Source organism: Plecotus auritus (genome assembly GCF_963455305.1).
Source record: "Plecotus auritus genome assembly, chromosome: 10".
Taxonomy (NCBI): domain Eukaryota; kingdom Metazoa; phylum Chordata; class Mammalia; order Chiroptera; family Vespertilionidae; genus Plecotus; species Plecotus auritus.
Genome location: NC_137785.1, coordinates 26,193,062 through 26,211,970, shown reverse-complemented (window position 1 = coordinate 26,211,970; position 18,909 = coordinate 26,193,062). Strand labels below are relative to the sequence as shown.

Genomic DNA, 18,909 nt, shown 5'->3' with positions numbered 1-18,909 from the left:
GTGAAATAAGCCAGTCAGAGAAAGACAAATATCACATGATCTCATATATGTGTGGGATCTAACAAACAAAATAAAATGAGAAACAAAATAGGTCCAGGGGCATGGATGCATGGAACAGAATAATAGATTTCAGTGGGGAGAGGGAGACAAAAAGGGGCAGTATGGGGGACATCTGTAATACTGCCAACAATTAAAAAATTGACAGAAACAAAACCTGATAGAAAAACGGGCAAGGAACATGGACATTTTTAAAAAGATATAAGAATGATATCCACACCTGGCTCTCAGACCCTGCTAGAGACTCTGAATTCCCTGTTATAATTTAATACATGTTTCTGCTCAAACTAGGCAAAGTAGATTATCCTGTTTGTAATTTATCAGCACAGGCTATCTCCAGATATCCCACCTTGAGGCATGGAGGCTCTCCAGCATACAGTACATTAAAAAATGATTTACACCAGTCTCTGGAGACAGTTTTAAAAGAGGAGTTCACTAATGTATTTTCCAGCAATCACAGTTTAATTGCAATGAGAGTGTTGCCTTGTGGGGTGACTACTTTGAAGGAGAGTTACTATGTTATGTGAGCTCCAGTATGTTTGTTTAAAAAGAAACCTTCCATATTTTTTTAAAAATATATTTTATTGATATTTCACAGAGAGGAAGGGAGAGGGATAGAGAGCTAGAAACATCGATGAGAGAGAAACATCGATCAGCTGCCTCCTGCACACCTCCCACTGGGGATGTGCCCACAACCAAGGTACATGTCCTTGACCGGAATCGAACCCGGGACCTTTCAGTCCGCAGGCCGACACTCTATCCACTGAGCCAAACCAGTTTTGGCAAACCTTCCATATTTTGATACAGACCCATTTGTTTGTTTTTATTTTGTTTCTCTTGCTCTAGAAGATGTATAAGTGAAAATTCTCCTACATGAGATGTTTGAAATTTTACTGCCTATGTTTTCTATGATATTTATGGTTTCATGACTTACATTTAAGTCTTTTATCCCTTTTGAGTTTATTCTTATATAAGGTGTAAGTTCATGGTCTAGTTTCATTTTTTGCATGTTATCTGTCCAATTTTCCCAATACCATTTATTTAAGAGACTGTTTTTACTCCATTTCCATTGCATGCTCTTGTCTCCTTTGTCAAATCTTAATTGAGTATAATGGCTTGAGTTGATTTCTGGGTTCTCTGTTCTGTTTCATTGATCTATATGTCTGTTCTTGTGCCAGTACTAGGCTGTTTTGATTATAAAGGCTTTGTAGTATAGTTTGATATCTGGTATTGTGATCCCTCTAATTTTGTTCTTTCTCAAGACTGCTGAGGCTATATGGGCTCTTTTTTGGTTCCATATAAACTTTTGGAATATTTATTTGTTCTAGATCTATGAAATATGCCATTAGTATTTTAATAAGCTAAAAAACTCCTGCACAGTAAAAAGAAACCATCATCAAAATGGAAAGGGAACACACTGTATGGGAGAATATATTTGCCAATGATACATCTAATAAGGGGTTATTTTCTAAAAAAAAAAAAATAATAATTATATATATATATATATATATATATATATATATATATATATGGCTTATATGCCTGGCAAGTGTGGCTCAGTAGTTAAACATTGACCAATGAACCAAGAGATCAGAGTTTATTCCTGGTCAGGGCACATGCCTGGCTTATGGGCTTAATCCCCAGTGTGGGGCGTGCAGGAGGCAGCCAATCAATGACTCTCTCTCATCATTGATGTTTCTATCTCTCTCCCCCTCTCTGAAATCAATAAAAATATATTTTAAAAAGAAAGAACTTATACAACTCAACAAAAGGAAGACAAACAATCCAATTTAAAAATGGGCAAAGGACCTGAATAGACACTTCTCCAAGGAGAACATAGAGATGGCAAATAGACATATGAAACAATGCTCAATGTCACTAATCAACAAAGAGATGCAAATTAAAACAACAATGAGGTGTCACTTCACACCTGCCAGCATGACTACCATCAATAAATCTACAAACAACAAGTGCTTGGGAGGGAACCCTGCTGGTGGGATGCAGACTGGTGCAGCCACTATGAAAAACAGTATGGAGCTTCCTCAAAAAATTAAAAATAGAACTGCCATTTGACCCAGTAATCCCACTTCTAGGAATATAGCCTAAGAATCCTGAAACACCAATCAGAAAGAATATGTGCACCGCTATGTTCATAGCAGCATTCTTTACAATAGCTAAGGTCTGGAAACATCGCAAGTACCAATCAGCAGATGAGTGGATAAAAAAGCTGTGTTACATTTACACAATGGAATACTATATATATATATATGGCTAATATGCTGTCTGTCTGACTGGGTCAGACTGACCACACTGACCACCAGGGGACAAACGCCCAATGCAGGAGCTACTGTAATGTGTACTGGCTATTTACAGAGAAACAGCATCATGGACCTGGAGCCCACAAAACAATACTCGGCTTCCCCCAAGTGGGACACAGGCCCCACCACCACCCCCGAGGAACACCCACCAAATCACAGCCAAAGCTGCCAAGACCCCATGGAGCAAAATGCAGCCCACTGCCCAGCCCAGCCTGCAAATGGTCTCTGTGGGTGCTGGGTAATGACATCATGTAGCAACGCCTGGATTTCTCTCCTTAGTGACTAGCCTCCTTGCAGTTTCTTCAACCCAGGAACACAACTTGCTTTATAGCCAGGTGGAAACATTTTACACTGTAACCAAATGTCTGTGAAGTGTTTTCCCATGCCTCATCTCATTTGATCCTCACAGAAGTCCTTGAGTAAGTAGATAGGAGACTTGGTGGAATCCTATTTTCATTAGCCAGAAAACAGAGATTTAAGAAAGCTTAGAAACTTGACCCAACTGAAAAGAAGTAAGAAATGGTGGACCTTGAAAATGACTTCAGGTTTTCTCACTGCGCAGAATATAGTCAAACATTGCTGCAGTTAAATATTTTACCCTTTGTTCTCCCTGCGTGATCTACAATAATAATCTGCTTCATGTTGATATTTACTGCTGAGTTGCTAACAATTACCTGAAAGAGAAGTTGGGGTGCTTCACTGGGCTGGAAAAAGTTTAGCTAAATCAGAAAGCAGGTCTAATTAAGCAAGTTTATTCTATATATATAAAAGGCTAAGTTGACTCACACATGCATGATACATACAAAGCTCTCGCACATGTGTGTTTCCATCTGTCATTGTCAATCGTGAATTTGGTTGACACTTCTATTATAGAGAAAGGGCAAATAGCGATATTAAAATATTTCTTCTAATTAATTTCCTTTCATTGTGTATGAATTTGTGCACCGGGTGACTAGTGTAACTATAAAAAAGAAGGATCTCTCCAAGAAACCAAGATGGCGGCATAGGTAAACACCTAAACTGCTGCCTCACACAACAATTTCAAAACTACAACTAAAGACAAAACGAACATCATCCAGAACCACAGGAAGGCTGGCTGAGTGGAAATTCTACAACTAGAAGGAAAGAGAAAAGCTCACAGAGACTCAGAGGAGCTGCAGGAGGCAGAAGTACTGAGACGCACACGCAGAGAGGACTAGCAACTGGCTAGTGCGCAGCTGGCTTTCTCAAGCGGGAGGGAGACAAAAGTTCCCGACTGCGCTGAACTCCAGTTCCAGGAGAGACTCTGGGGACCCAGACTCATTCGGGGAGAAACTGGACTGTCAGGAAAGAGAAAAGCACACTGAGACTCAGAGGAACTGCGGAAGGCAGAGTTACCCAGGCACGTGCGCGGAGAGGGTGGGCAACTGAGTATGCGGCTAGCTTTCTCAAGCTGGAGGGAGACAAAAGCTCCTGACTGCACTGAACTCCAGTTCCGGGTGAGACTCTGGGGACCCAGGCTCATTCGGGGAGAAACTGGACTGTATGGCAGCGGGTGGAACTCGAGGGCAGCTTTCTATCAGAGGTGCTTGCAGCAATTACCACGGGACATTGAGACACAGGGGCCTATTAGGGCAGGGCTGACGGGAAACCAATGCTGTCTGCTCTGCCCTGAGACTCCGCCCCATCCAAGCTGAGCACAGAGGCTTTTGCAAGTCTTGTCTCATAAGGGTGTCTCCAGCACAGAAGTTCTCCCAGCGTAGACACAGCTGATCCTCATAGCCAATTGGCCTGGAGGTCAATTCCTCCCAGTGATACCAACAACAATCAAGGCTTAACTACAACAAGACTGTGCACACAGCCCACAAAGGGGTGCACCAAGAGTGTCTACCTCAGGTAACTGGGGAGGCTGAGCCACTGGGCCCTATAGGACACCTAGCACACAAAGCCACTCTATCAACTCAGGGAAGCAGCCAAAATGCAGAGACAAAGAAACAGGTCACAAATGAAAGAAATGGAGGAAAGCAAATGACTGGATATAGAGTTCAAAACCACAGTTATAAGGTTTTTCAAGAATTTTCTAGAAAAGGCAGATAAATTTAGCGAGACCCTCAAGGATATGAAAAAGGACCAACTAGAAATTAAGCATACACTGAAATGAAAAATATTATACAGAGATCTAACAACAGACTAGAGGATCACAAGAATCAAGTCAAAGATTTGAAATACAAAGAAGCAAAAAATACCCAACCAGAAAAGAAAAAAGAAAAAAGAATCCAAAAATATGAAGATAGTATAAGGAGCCTCTGGGACAACTTCAAGCATACCAACATCTGAATTATGGGGGTGCCAGAAGAAGAGAGAGAGCAAGATACTGAAAACCTATTTGAAGAAATAATGACCGAAAACTTCCCCCACCTGGTGAAAGAAATAGACTTACAAGTCCAGGAAGCACAGAGAACCCCAAACAAAAGGAATCCAAAGAGGACCACACCAAGACACGTCATAATTAAAATGCCAAGAGCAAAAGACAAAGAGAGAATATTAAAAGCAGCAACAGAAAAACAGTTAGTTCTACCTACAAGGGAGCACCCATACGACTGTCAGCTGATTTCTCAACAGAAACTATGCAGGCCAGACGGGAGTGGCAAGAAATTTTCAATGTGATGAATAGCAAGAACCTACAACCAAGATTACTCTACCCAGCAAAGCTATCATTCAGAATTGAAGGGCAGATAAAGAGCTTCACAGATAAGAAAAAGCTAAAGGAGTTCATCACCACTAAACCAGTATTATATGAAATGCTGAAAGGTATTCTTTAAGAAGAGGAAGAAAAAGTTAAAGATAAAAATTATGAACAACAAATATATATCTATGAACAAGTGACTCTAAAAATCAAGTGAATAAAAAAATCTGATGAACAGAATAAACTGGTGAATATAATAGAATCAGGGGCATAGAAAGGGAGTGGACTTACAATTCTCAGGGGGATAGGGGTGTGGGGGTGTGGGAAGAGACTGGACAAAAATCGTACACCTATGGATGAGGACAGTGGGGGAGGGTAAGGGCAGAGGGTGGGGTGGGAACCGGGTGGAGGGGAGCTATGGGGGGAAAAAAGAAGAACAATTGTAATAATCTGAACAATAAAGATTTATTAAATTAAAAAAAAAGAAGGATCTCTTACCCTTAGTAACAGTATGATGGACCTGAAGATTAGTATGCTAAACGAAATAAGCCAGTCAGAGAAAGAAAATTTCACATGATGTCACTTATATGTAGAATCTAATGAATAAAATAAACTGACAAACAAAATAGGTCCAGAGGTATGGATGCATAAAACAGAATTACAGATCTCAGAAAGGAGCTGGGTAGGAGGGATGGGAAGAGAACATATATGCATATATGCCTAGCCCATAGACACAGACAATAGTGTGGTGAAGACCTGGGGTGGAGTAGGGGCTGGCTGGAGGGGGCCAAGGGTGAGGAGAAATAGGGGACATCTGTAATATTGTCAACAATTTTTAAAAATTTAAAAAAAGAAACCTTCCATATTTTGAGTTAAACATTGTCACCCAAACAATATGTTACCTGCCTTTGGTGTGTTTTTCACGTGCACTTGAATCTGGGTGTGTCTTTTGTCTTGAGACTTCAAACCAAGCAGTGACAACTTGATTAGGCACTGGGAAGAGTCTAGTCCCTCCATCTTTATCTCTGCTTGATGGTTCTCAAAAAGTCAGGCAGGATTCTACAGAAGTTGCATCCGGTTCAGCCTGGTACCAAGTCTAGGTAAGCAGAACTGCCTTTTGAAACTCAATCAACAGAGCAGAGAACAACCTGAGTGCCCAACAACAGGGGATTAGTTGTATAAATCATCATACATCCAAACAACAAGATTCTGGGCTGTCCTTGAAAATCGTGATTTATAAGAGTCCACAACATGGATAGACATCTGGGATAGGTAAAGTGGAAAAAAGCAGATCACAAAATGTAGAGTACAATACTATTTTTATGAAGTATACTATTTTTGTAAAACTAGGCATGCATAAATATATATGAATACAAGAGTGTCTAGAAAGATGTATTTCAAAATGTTAACATTGGTTATGACTGAGAAGTGAGATTATTTGTAACTGTTACATTGTTTTTTAGTGAGATATAATCTCTTTACAAGGAGCATGTATTATCTCATAATCAGAAAAAAACAACACATTAATACATATATATGCTCCAATTTACTTGCTTTAAAATACTTCAGAAAGAAAATGTTATGCTAGCGTGCAGTAGGAGAATAGATAAAATAGGAATGGCAGATGTCATTTCTATTGAAGCTGGGCAATAGGGATATGGGGAATCACTATAGTATTCCTTGACTTTGGGTCTTTTTTAAAACTTGCAGAGTAAAAAAAGTAAACAAATAAAACACAAAACTGAGAGCAGCAGTGAGTTAATTGTCGGCTTTCAGAGTGTTTCATTACTGTGATATAGGAAACATAGAAATGTGGAAAACAAATATCCAACAGAAATAGGCTGCAGAACTTAATGTTGAGAATCCACAGTGTGACTTCTTTTTCCCCCTTTATTTTATTTTTCCCCATCACCATTTATTCCCCCATATCCTCTTCCACCTCCACTCACCCCTCTTCCCCCCACAATCACACTGTTGTCTGTGTCCATGATTATTTTGTTGTTGTTTTTTCTTTGAGCTCTTTAAGCTTCAGCTTCCCAATGTATCAATAAAATAGGGAGTAACCTGGCTGGCTGGTAGGCATGTAACACAAACTTGACTCTGATTATTACTGCGGTTGACTAGAAGCCTGAAAGCATGACCTCTACTCCAATAGCAGTTTTCAAACTAGGGTCTGGGGATCACCAGGGTGCTGGCAAATGCAGAGCCCAAGGTCCCTCTCCCCAGTGTCTGACTCAGTCAGTATCTGGCGTCAGGCTTAGGAATCAACATGTTAAATAAGAGCCCAGCTAATTCCCACGGGGAAAACACTGTATCTAGCCCAAGGCCAAAGACACCCTAGGAAGCAGGTCTGCTTGGAGGAAAGTGTGTGGCTGTGCAAAAACAGGGCTGGGTGCAGTTTGAGACAACTGCCCATTTATGATTCCACGTGGACTTTGTTAGCAGTCACAGCTAGGAAAACTGGCATATGACAGACCTTTGGAGTCTTTGGTTTGCAGAACTAGTGAATAAATGACAGGTCAACTTGGTGCTTTCCTCTTGGAGGGCCTGAGTCTGGGCAATTGACTTGATAATATGAACTGTATGGCCCTGGGTCCATGACTGATTATTGAGCATCTGTGAAATGGGAACAATGATAGCAGTTTTAGGACCAGTCACATGGGGTTATGGCAGTCACAGAGGCTCTCATAGTTGAGGCACTGGGCAAGGATCATGTCAGTATGCTGCTTTTTAAAAAAATCCTCACTCGTAGACATGTTTATTGATTTTTAGAAAAAGAGGAAGGGAGAGAGGGAGGGAGATAGATACCAGTTACCTTCTGTTTGCACCCCTATCAGGGATCAAACCTGCAACCTAGGTATGTGCCATGACTGGGAACTGAACCCACAACCTTTTGGTGTACAGGATGATGTCCCAATCAACCGAGCCACCGGGCCAGGGCAGGACCCACTTCTTAAGGCTTTCACATTAGAGGTTTGGAGTCCCTTTGCTCTCTTAGTCACAGGAAAGCAGGGTCTAGGACAAAGGAAAAATGAAACTCAGTAAATCCATCCCACTTGAGACCACACACATCCCGATGACCTACTCCCATGACAAAATAAGCAGCAGATCCAGGCAGGGAGTCTGGGTGTGCACCTCCAGCCCCAACTCTTTAATCTGTGTCTCAGTCGTGTTTTCATGTTCCTGACCCCAGCCTGGCCTCCAGGCTCCTCTCCCCACTATAAACGAGAAAGGAAAAGTAAAAAGTAAGGCTATGTGGTTGGTGTGTGTGTGGAGGGGATGAGGGGGAGGAGGGGCTGTACTTAGAATCCAGATGGCCAATCTGGTCTCAGCCCTGTCTTCACCTACTGTGGTGATTTAGTATCACCAACTCGGACTTAGGCACGTCTTATCTCCACTGCAAAATCATTTGTTTGGGGAATTTGTAGTGAGCTCCAAATCTCTCTCTTTCTCATAAATAATATTAATTTATGCTCCATTCCAGCCCTATGGAAAATGCAAAAAGACGTACTGTCCCAACCTCAACTATGAGCTCCCCAACAACAGGGCCCACTGCTCTATCAACCCCTGGCCCCGAGTTAAGCTCAAGGCAAGTATGGCCTGAAGGGGGTGAACCTGCTGTCCACTCTGTATTGTGTGAGGACTCTTTTCTTATCTGAACACATAGCCCAGCTTTTAACTGTAGCTTCAGTTTCGCTCACAGGGAGGAATGCCCCACCTTCTGACCTGTCCTGTGCCGCTCCCTGCAACCTCCTCCCACAGCCCCACAGCCCCTCCACTATGTCAATGCAGAGGTGGAGAAATGTTGAAGCCAGGGGTCACCTTTGGCAGAAAATGGGAAAATGAGCAGCTCTAAATAGGCCAGAGATGGAATCTGTTTTAGAGTAGGAACTCTGGCTGGGAGAGAGAGAGCAGGTACAGCATCAGGGCCAGGCCTGAGAGATTATGTTCCGAAGGACTGCCAGGTGGGTGTCCACCCCTCTCCCCTGGGAGACCCCTGGCTGCTTCCCAGGGGAGGGAATAGTGTGCAGAAGGGACAGCTCCTGCAGACAGGGAGCACAGCATGTCTACTTTGGGGTAGGGAGTTCAGGCTGCCAGTTCCTTAAAGTTGCGGGGGCTGGATCCCATTCTCCTTAGAGACTCCCAAACCCTTATTGGGGTCTGATCCTGGGTAACAATTTATTATCCATTGAGTTGCATTGAAATGAACTGAACTGAAGTTGAGGGGAACGTGATACAATGTGTCCTAAAACTGCCCTAACAAATAAGCACAAATTTGGTGGCTTAATGCAACAGAAATTTATCCTCTCTCAGTTCTGGAGTCCAGAAGTCCAAAGTCAAGGTGTGGACAGGGCCAGGTTCCTTCTGAAGGCTCTATAGAAGGATCTTTCCTGCCTCTTTCAGCTTCTGGTGGCTCCAGGCATCCCTGGTTCTAATCTCTGCTCCCATCATCACATGGCCTTTTCTCTGAGTCCCTGCTTGTTCTTTCCTGTCTCTTAGAAGGACACTCATTGGGTTTAGGGCCTACTCTAATCATGATCTCATCTTGATTCTTACCTGAATTATATCCGCAAAGACCATATTTCCAAATAAGGTCACATTCTGAGGTTCTGGGTGGATATGATCTTTTGGAAGGCACTATCCAACCCAGTACAGACATTAAGTAGCAAATAGCACAGCAAGAAGTGGTAAAAAGGCTGTCAGGGGCTGGGGGACCTTGATCTAGTGACTTCTGTGGCTTAGTTGTCCTAGCTAGGGATGGCTTCCATTAGCATCTCTGAGCTCCACTGTCAGCTGGGAGGGTGGGGCTGGGCGGTACCTGACTCCCTTTTACATATGAGGAAACTGAGGCTCAGAGGGGTTGAGTGAACAGCCAAGGTCCCAGAGTGGGCTAGGGCTGGGACTGAAATCCAGGTTGTCTTGGCACCAGAGCTTGAGGATTTCACAGCCAAATTGGACTGGATTTGAGGAACCCCCAAAGCTAAGATCCCATTCTGAGGAACTTCGTTTATCAATAGAAGGCAAAGGTGTTAATGGTCTTGATTTTCATGTTCCCTCACTCCCTCATATCGTAGATTTTGGAATGTGACTACTTCCATGGAATCACTCGAAAAGGAGAGGTAAAAGAGGACAAGAATTAATTCAATTATTCGTAAAAATTAGTTTGGACTGGGGAAATAAGGCGGGGAGACCCAGCTTGTCCCTGCTACCTACATGGATTTAATACCCTTGGGAAGCTATCCTGAATTCCTGCTCCTTCCTACACTGGCCAAGAACACCAGGGTGCCTCTGGGAAAATTTGTCCAAGGTGTGGAAAACAAATTTTCTTTTTCCCTCAACTATGGTTCTGTAATGTCTGTTTTAAGCTCTCTAGGGCAGTGAGGGCACCACTTTGCTCATGGCTGCCCTAGTCAGGGCTTAGAACCTGGCATATACCAGGCCTCCATAAAGTTGCTTAGGGAAAAGACGCATCCTTGATCAAAAGACATCAAAATAAGGGCTCTAGAGGTAGAGTACGGGAGGAATGAATTTCTTGTTCCTGGGTCTCCGTTACCTTATTTGTAGCTGCTTGCAGTTGCAGAATTTAAAGGTGGCTGGGTGCCCACCTTTCCCCAGCCTGTAATCCGGTGCCAATGCAAAAGCCAGGTGAGGGGGCGTTTCACCTGTTCCTCGACCCCTGGTGGGTGTATCTGCATCCTCCAGGTTCCTGAGCTGAGGTAGTAACCCCCTGAAAGGAGGCTTACTTAATGGAGAAAGCGTGTTCCCATCACATCCCTAAGGCAGGCCAACAGCCTCAGAAATGAGGGCGCCTGCCCTCTATGAGCTCACAACCTGCTCACAAGCCGCCGGGGCGGTTATTATTACCCTCATTTTCTGTGAAGGCGCCCATGGCTCAGAGACCAAGCCACTTGCCCAAGGTCACACAGCTTAGCGGGCAGAGCAGGGATGGGGACTCGGGTCTCCGGAGCCCCGCTCCAGCAGCTTTTCGAAGACTCCCGCTATCTCCCTATTGTGACGCTCAGGAATAAAACAGGCCGGACGCCTAGCTTTTACCTAAAACAATGCTCCACGCAAATCTGTGGGAACAAAAGCAACCATAAATCCGCCCCGGATTTTCCATCGCTCCGGCCCGACGGGCCAATCGACTCCGCCGGCCAAGGAGGGGCGGAACGGGGCGGTTCTAACGTGATCGACAGCACCGGGGGGAGGCGTGGTCGCGGGGGTGTGTGAATCTGGATTGGGGATCCGAAACAATCACGGGCTTAGAAGGGGCAGTTCGAGCCAATCAGCGAGGGGGAGGCGGGCCCTGCCGGTCTGGCTGTCGCGAGAGGCAACTACCCCGCCCACTTGAGATTCGTCCCGGCGCCCGTCAGCTGCGAACACGGCCGCGCTCGTCTGGATCCGTCCGCGGCGCTCGGAACCTGGGCGCGAGACCTCTCGAGTGCCGGCGCAGATCCTTCCGCCGTCCGCCCGCGCGCCGCGCCCCGCGTGTCCGTTCACCACCGCTCCCGAGGCGTCCGCCTGCCCTCCCGCGGCCTCCGTCCTAGTAACGGCCAGCCAGCACCAGCGCGGCGGCGGCGACGGAATGGCCTGGGCGGCTCCGTCGGGGGGCGGCCCGCAGTGACAGACCCTGCGGCGCGGGGGGAGATGGGGGCGGCCGCCTCCCGGGCGACGACGACGACGACGAGTAGCAGCCGCCGCCGCCGCCGCGCACCGGCCGCCGCTGGGGACGGGCGCGGGCCAAGAGCCCGCCCGTGAGCGGGGGGCCCGAGGCCGCTCGCCGCCCCCGGCCGCCCCGGCCGCCCCGGGCCCCCCAAGCGCCCCGCGCGTGCCCGCCCGTCGGCCCCTGGCGGGGGTCTCACCCGCGCCGCGCGCCCCCGGTCCGGCCCGCGGCGTCCACCCTCCTTCTCCCGGCCCCGCCGCGCCTCCCGCTCGCTCCCGCCGCGCCCCGCGCCCCCGGCCCCGGGCTTCGGCCTCCGGCCCCGGGCGGCGGCGCGGCACGGGCGGCAGCATGGTGGAGAAGCGCTGCCCACTGCAGAGGGACGGCGTGTACCGTTGGTTCTCGGAGCTGCCGTCGCCGCAGCGTGTGGAGTTCCTGTGCGGCCTGCTGGACCTGTGCATCCCGCTCGAGTTGCGCTTCCTCGGCTCCTGCCTCGAGGACCTGGCGCGCAAGGACTACCACTCGCTGCGCGACTCAGAGATCAAGGCCAACAACCCAGCCGACCTGGGCAGTCTCACCAACCTGACAGACGAGGTGGTGCGCAGCAAGCTGCTGGTGTCGCTGGCGCTACTGGGCTCTGAGCAGCGCGAGGCGGCTGGCGTGCTCTACCGCACGCTCACGCACATCGACTCCATCATCCACAACTACGGGCTGCAGCTCAACGAGGGCCGTACGGGCGATGAGTTCCTGCTGCTCTTCACCATGGCCTCCAACCACCCGGCCTTCAGCTTTCACCAGAAGCAGGTGCTGCGCCAGGAGCTCACGCAGATTCAGAGTAGCCTGAGCAGCGGCGGCGGCGGGGGCCACGGGGGCAAGAGCGCGCTGCCCACCTGCCCGTCCTGCCACAAGGTGCGTGCCCACGCGGGAGGCGGGCCCGGCGCCCTCACCCGCACCGCAAGCCTCCAACCCGCTCCCCAAAACGCCCACCACCAAGCCTCCACCCTGAACGGAAAACACTCGCTCCCGAAGCTTTCACTTGAGATCCCAAACCCCCACCTGAACCCTAAACTCATACCTGCACCCCCAAGCTTCCATCCTGGTTCCGCAGCCGCAAACCAAGCTTTCACTCCGCATTTGTATCCCAAGCCTCCACCCTGTACCCTATGCCCTCACTCCAAGTCCCTGCCGCCACTTCCACCCGCAAATCCTGCACCCCAAGACCGGTCCAGCACCTCGCGCCCTTGAGGCTGTTGCATCCGTTCATCTCGCCCGGATTAGTCGGGGAAATATGGGAGGACGCACTCAGGGCTCCCTTAGAGGGACAGATAGCCCCAGTCAGAGGTTGCGGCCCCAGTTACACAAGTCGCCTTGGTTTCTCCAAATCTGATGTTTATTACTAGAAAAGGAAGCCATATGAGTTGGAGAAGGCTAGACCCTCGCAGACATTCGCGGGTGTCACGTGGCGCCCCAGGCCTGGTTGTGGGTTTCCCCTAAGTGGGCAGGTGTCGCCGCTGGAGCGGTCAGATGGGCGGGTGGGACCGCGGAGTGGGCACGCGTGTGTGAGCACATGTATACATGTATTAGTGTGCTTGTGAGTGCATGTATAGCACTGATGAATGTGTATGCTTATGTGTCGATATGTGTGTATGTATTTATGAATGCACGTGCATATCTGTGTTTATGCTTGTGTTTAACAGACAGTAGCATGTGAAACAGTTATTTCTCAATGTGAAACAAATCCCAGGCTGACTTGGAGCCCGAGCATGTTGAGGGTATCAGTCTCCTAAGGAATGCTAGGTTAAGTTAAAGATCTCTAGTCTCCAAATTAAACAGGAAGGATATCATGGTCATCCACTTAGAAATGTGAACTTTTGTCTAAATGTTTCAAAACTATGTAACCAAAGTGTTTGGGGCTCAAACTTGTTTTTAACGGCCCCTTGGGACCCAATGCCAAAATTGTGCTCCGAGCGGGGGGCGGGAAAAGCATTTTCTTTGACCAAGTGTGTTGTATTTAGATTACACACTGACTTTGGGAAGCAAGAGATTGCAGTCAAAGATCAGTAGTGCTGAATATCTTTCTTTGACAGTGCCTAAGCTCTTTTAAGTTAAATGTTTGATACTCTCTGATTTGCTTCTGGTGGTTTTAAGTTCTCTTTCAAACCTGGATTGTGGCTTTTCTTTAATGTCTTCCTGTAAGAAGTGGTTGTGGTCCCTGCATTGGTTTTAATCTATGTCCTATCTTTGCTTGGTGACATTGATCTCTGAGACTGTGGTTTTCTTTTTAAATGTGTGTTCAGATCCCACCCATATTGTGCACTGGGCAGAAAAATGTTATTCCCCTACAACAAAGGGAAAGCTGGGTCCCAGGGAATGTGGTGGTCTGTAGGGAGTTCAGTAAGCTTTGGGGTGCCAGTGGACTATCACCTATTCATGGGGTTTCAGTCCCCTAAGGCCAGCTTCATGTGCTGTTAGTCTTCAGGTTAAATGCCACACACTGATAATGTCAATGGCTGTGATTTCCAGTCTTGTTCAACTCTTGAAGGGTGTCTTTTTAAAAAATATATATTTTATTGATTTTTTACAGAGAGGAAGGGAGAGGGATAGAGAGTTAGAAACATCGATGAGAGAGAAACATGGATCAGCTGCCTCCTGCACACCTCCTGCTGGGGATGTGCCCGCAACCCAGGTACATGCCCTTGATCAGAATCGAACCTGGGACCCTTCAGTCCGCAGGCCGACGCTTTAGCCACTGAGCCAAACCGGTCAGGACTTGAAGGGTGTCTTTTGTGTGTGGAGATGCATCATCACTATTAAAAGCAGAAGATGGTGGTCATTATTTTGGTGGGGAGTAAGCTAAAAGCAAGAACAAAAATCTCATTTATAATAGAGCCTTTCTGCCAAGCCAGAGATCTGTCAAGCTAGATGTGATGAAGGGGCTACTCTATCCCCCCACGTTTCCTACCCAAATGGCCATTGAATTGACCAACTATGTGACCTTGGCCAGAGTCCTCCCTCCTCCAGAGTTTCCCTGTTGCAAGGCAAGTTACCTGCCTCATGGACTTGTTTGGAGGGTCATATGATATCACATATGAAGTACCCAGCAGATGTGTAGTGAGGGCTTCCTTCTGCCTTCTCTGGCTTTCTATAGAGGAATGCTAACTTGAGCAAAGCACATTGTTATAGAGTAAAATATTTGTCTCTCAGTGTTTTCACATTTGATTTTTGGATAGTTACTTGGAGCTGAGTTTTTTGTTCACCCTTGGGAAATTGGAGAATTCTGCCTGACCCTTATTAATGAGGTTATAAGCCCTGGCCTGGTAGCTCAGTTGGCTAGAGTGTTGTCCCAATAAGCCAAGGTTTCGGGTTCAATCTCAGTCAGGGCATATAAGAATTAACCAATGAATGCATAAATGAGTGGAACAACAAATGGATGTTTCTCTATCCCTCTCAAAAAAATCAATAAATAGAAATTTAAAAATAATAATGAGGTTATAATGAGTAACCTTGGTGCCATTGCTTCCATATTTCCAAACAAATGGTATCTGGTTTTCTCTATATCCCCTATGCCACTCCTAAATTAATTTCAGTCATGTCCATTGAACTTTCTGTTCCTTTGCTGCTTTAAATTTAATGCCTGACATTGATAAACCCTTCTGTTGCTTGGAGTAGGCAACTCATGAAATCTAGCCTTTAAGCATTTTGCTGCCTTTATTTCTCTAAATCTAACATTTAGTGTAATCCTGGAAAAGCAGCCCCATTAAAGCTGTTTGTATTTCTTTTGTAAGCTGTTGTATTTTTTTTTAAACTCTGAGCCTAGAGACTTTGTGTTTCTCTTTTAGAGATAAAGATCTTGACTGCTTCATTCTTTATCCTAAAGTAATACTTCTGTTAACTATATTTTCTGATATGTATAGGCATTATTTACATTTGCTTCTTCAAACCCTTACTATGTTATTTCAAAATTCTTACTGCTCAGAGGACTTATAGAAGTTTAAAAGTGTAAGGAATGTAAAATAGACATTTTTACTTTCAGAAATAGAAGAATTCATAGCGGTAGAGCTGGTGGTTGATTGCTTTTCTGTACTCAGTAGCTGACAGGTGCTGTACATGCTGTTCCTTAAGGCATGATGGAAAATGGTGATAATGATTGGTTTGGACTTAACACTACCTCTGTCTTTCCATTTTATGTAAACTTTTTAGAAAAAGTTTAGCTATCCTTTGCAGTCTTTTCTCTATGTATATGATAATGTGCTGTGGTATGTACTTATTTTTTAAAAATAATGGCTTTATTGAGATTTAACCCATATAACATAAAATTTACCCCTTTAGAGTGTACAGTTCATTGGTTTTCAGTACATTTAGAAAATTGTGCCCTCCCACCTTTGTGTTTCAGAATCCTTGTGGTAGAGATCATACTGAAACTACTTACTGAGATTGATTTTTTTTTTTTTTTTTAAGGAAAAATTGAAACAAAGATTTAAAAGTGCTTAGTGCAGGAGTGTGGTGGGTAGTAGTCTTCCTTTGGATTTCTTACCCTTTTCCCAGCCATCTAGTTTCGTTCCCTTCTTTGTTGCTTGTAGAACCTTCTAGAGAGACTCTGTATTAACAAATAGGTAACTGGTGTCTTACTCCCCACATGGTCTATGTCCCTTTTTCTTGGTAGTCTTTCCTGATGAGCATTCCCTATCAGTTCATAGAGCTTCTTCGTTGTAGCTTATGGCTGCCCTGTACAAACGTGCTATTTAATCAGTCCCTATTGATGGACATTTTGTTCCCTCTTTACCATTACAGACAACTCCGTGTCTTTGACATATTATATGTGTGTCATTCACATACAACAAATAGCATGCATGGCTTTTACATTTCAGTAAGTGTATCTATAGAACAGAAACCTGGAAGTAGGATTGTTGCTGGGTGAAGTGGTCTGTACTGTAATTACTTTAGATACTGCTGAGATCATCCACCTTTTGGAATTCCTACAGCAATGTGAGTGCCTGTTCCTATACCTTCAACTAGTATGGAGAGTCAGTTAGCACCCCCTGATCCCTTCCCCAGATTTTTGCCATTTGGTTGAGTGAGAAGCATATGTCAGTGTAGTGTAATTTTATTTTATTTTTGGCAAGCTCTTCATATCCTCTGGCCATCTCTGTTGGATTGTTGATCTTTTCTTTATTGTTTTTTAGGAGTTCTTTAAGTTTCAAGGAAATTGTGCTTTTGTCTTTAGAAGTTGCAAATATTTGTTTTCCAGGCTTTTTTCCTTTTCATTTGGACTTTACCATGCAGTTTTAAATATATATACATATATATTAATCAGCCTGTAATGGCTTCTGAGTTTTGTGTCATGAGAAATGCATTATACATTATGCATTGCACATACTATTATACATATACATTATACATTATACAGACATTCCCTGTGATTTCTTCTGGTACAGAACTTGTGTGGTTTCTCATTTTACATTTAACAGATCCGTCTTAGAATTTATTATGGTGTAAGGTACAAAGCTAGATTTATATTTCCAGATGACAACCCATTTGCCCTAGTGTCATTTGTTGAATAATCCATCTTTTCCCTCCAGATTTGAAATACCTTTTATCATTTGCTGCATTTCCCATATATGTTTGGGTTTGCCTCTAGATTATATTTGGTTTCATTGATGTTTTTATCTGGATGACTAATTTGTCAGTTTCATTGGGTACTTTTCAGTTATCTTTTTTATTTCTCGTTTGTTCTGTGGATTCCCCATACCTAGGTGAAATTCCTAGGAGACGGTGTATTTTTAAAAACATATATGACTGCAGAGGTGCCTCCCCCAGATTTTGGCTTAACGGAGTCTGGGCATGGCCTGGGCAGCCCACTGAGAGCCTTCATTAGTCCTCTGGCACCACTGATCTTTCTCCTACTTCTGAGTATTTGCTTTCAGTTTTTCTTCTGCTTTCATACCCTTTTGATGGTATTCCTCAGACTCCTCTCCTTCTTTCCCTTCTCTTTTTACTTTATAATTCATGACATTTTTAGCTGTGATTTTGCCACTGTCAGTGATAATCCAAAACCTTATTCCAGCTTAGTGTTTACAGGTAACTCAGTCTGTCCAAAGGTAAGTTTCTCTATCCCCACACTGGACCACTCTACCGTTCCCTAACCTCCCCCCCAGCAAGAAACCTACGCCTTTCATAGATAGTTTGCCTGCCTTCTTAGCCCTCCAATCAGCTTGTTTCCAGGTCCTAAGCATCCTTCTAGATTTGTTTTCCATCAACACAGCCACAGCCCAGGTCACTGTTCTCCCTGTCCCTCTATCTGCCTGTCCTCTCTCCTCCTTCAACCTGTCCCCACCACACTTAGCATGATGGTCGCACATATGGCACACTTCTGTGTAGGTGGGCTTAGATGTTGGGCTATTTGCCAGGAAGTCAGGGAATAGATAAAATTAGTCTTCAGGGAACAAGCACAACCCTAGCCTCATGTAACTCCACTCTCCTCTGAGTCAAGAACGCATGCTGGAATGCAAGTGAGTGATGATCTCCTTTTAGAATTAAGCTGATGTCATTGTTTAAAGTCGACAAGAGAAAACTTTGTAGCTGCTCTCTTTCATTTTTTAATTAAACTATTCAGAAACGTTGGTACCTTAGCAATTTTTAAAAAATAACTGCACAGTCCTGTCTGGTTTTACTTAGTGGTTAGAGCGCTGGCCCACGGACTGAAGATTGATGAGTTCCATTCCCAGTCAAGGGCACGTACCTTGTCTCTCGCACTTCGCTGTTTCTCTTTTCACTCTCGCTCCCCCTCCTCCCTCCCTTTCTCTGTCTTTAGAAATCAATGGAAAAAAATATCCTCAGGTGAGGATTAAAAAGAAAGAACTGTGACATACCTAACTTCTGACCTTGACCTGGGTCTAGTTTACTATAGCACCTCGTAGTCTCCCTGACCCCACTCAGCTTCTAACAACAGTTCCCACATTCTTAACTGGAATGGCCTTGGTAAGGTGCCTGTAGGATTCTTATTCTCTGGTGTGCAGTGCTTAGCATGGTATTTTGTAGCCTTTGTGATCTATCCATTGCCTGTCTATACTCACCTCTTTCTATACTTGTAGTTCCTCATATTCTACATGTTTTACTTTTCTTTTGAGACTTTACAGATGCTGTTCTGTTAGATGGAACACCTGAGGCACCCCAGCCCCGACTTCTTGGCTCATATATACCAAGCCTTC

The 18,909-nt window shown here is 45.2% G+C and overlaps 1 protein-coding gene and 1 long non-coding RNA gene across 3 annotated transcripts in view; one reads left to right on the top strand and one right to left on the bottom strand.

The window, feature by feature from the left end:
- Positions 1 to 6,465, bottom strand: part of LOC308236403 — a 32,087-nt gene extending 25,622 nt beyond the window's left edge. Inside the window, exon 1 of the long non-coding RNA XR_013959279.1 lies at positions 5,943 to 6,465. This is a non-coding gene — a long non-coding RNA (uncharacterized lncRNA). The remainder of the gene's footprint in view (positions 1 to 5,942) is intronic.
- Positions 6,466 to 11,417: 4,952 nt separating this feature from the next.
- The window catches only part of ZCCHC14 (zinc finger CCHC-type containing 14), a 67,166-nt gene continuing 59,674 nt past the window's right edge, over positions 11,418 to 18,909 (top strand). For both annotated transcript variants that reach the window (XM_080646063.1, XM_080646062.1), the window contains exon 1: positions 11,418 to 12,610. In XM_080646063.1, the coding sequence (XP_080502189.1) occupies positions 12,053 to 12,610 (558 nt within the window). In that variant the 5' untranslated portion in view covers positions 11,418 to 12,052. The remainder of the gene's footprint in view (positions 12,611 to 18,909) is intronic.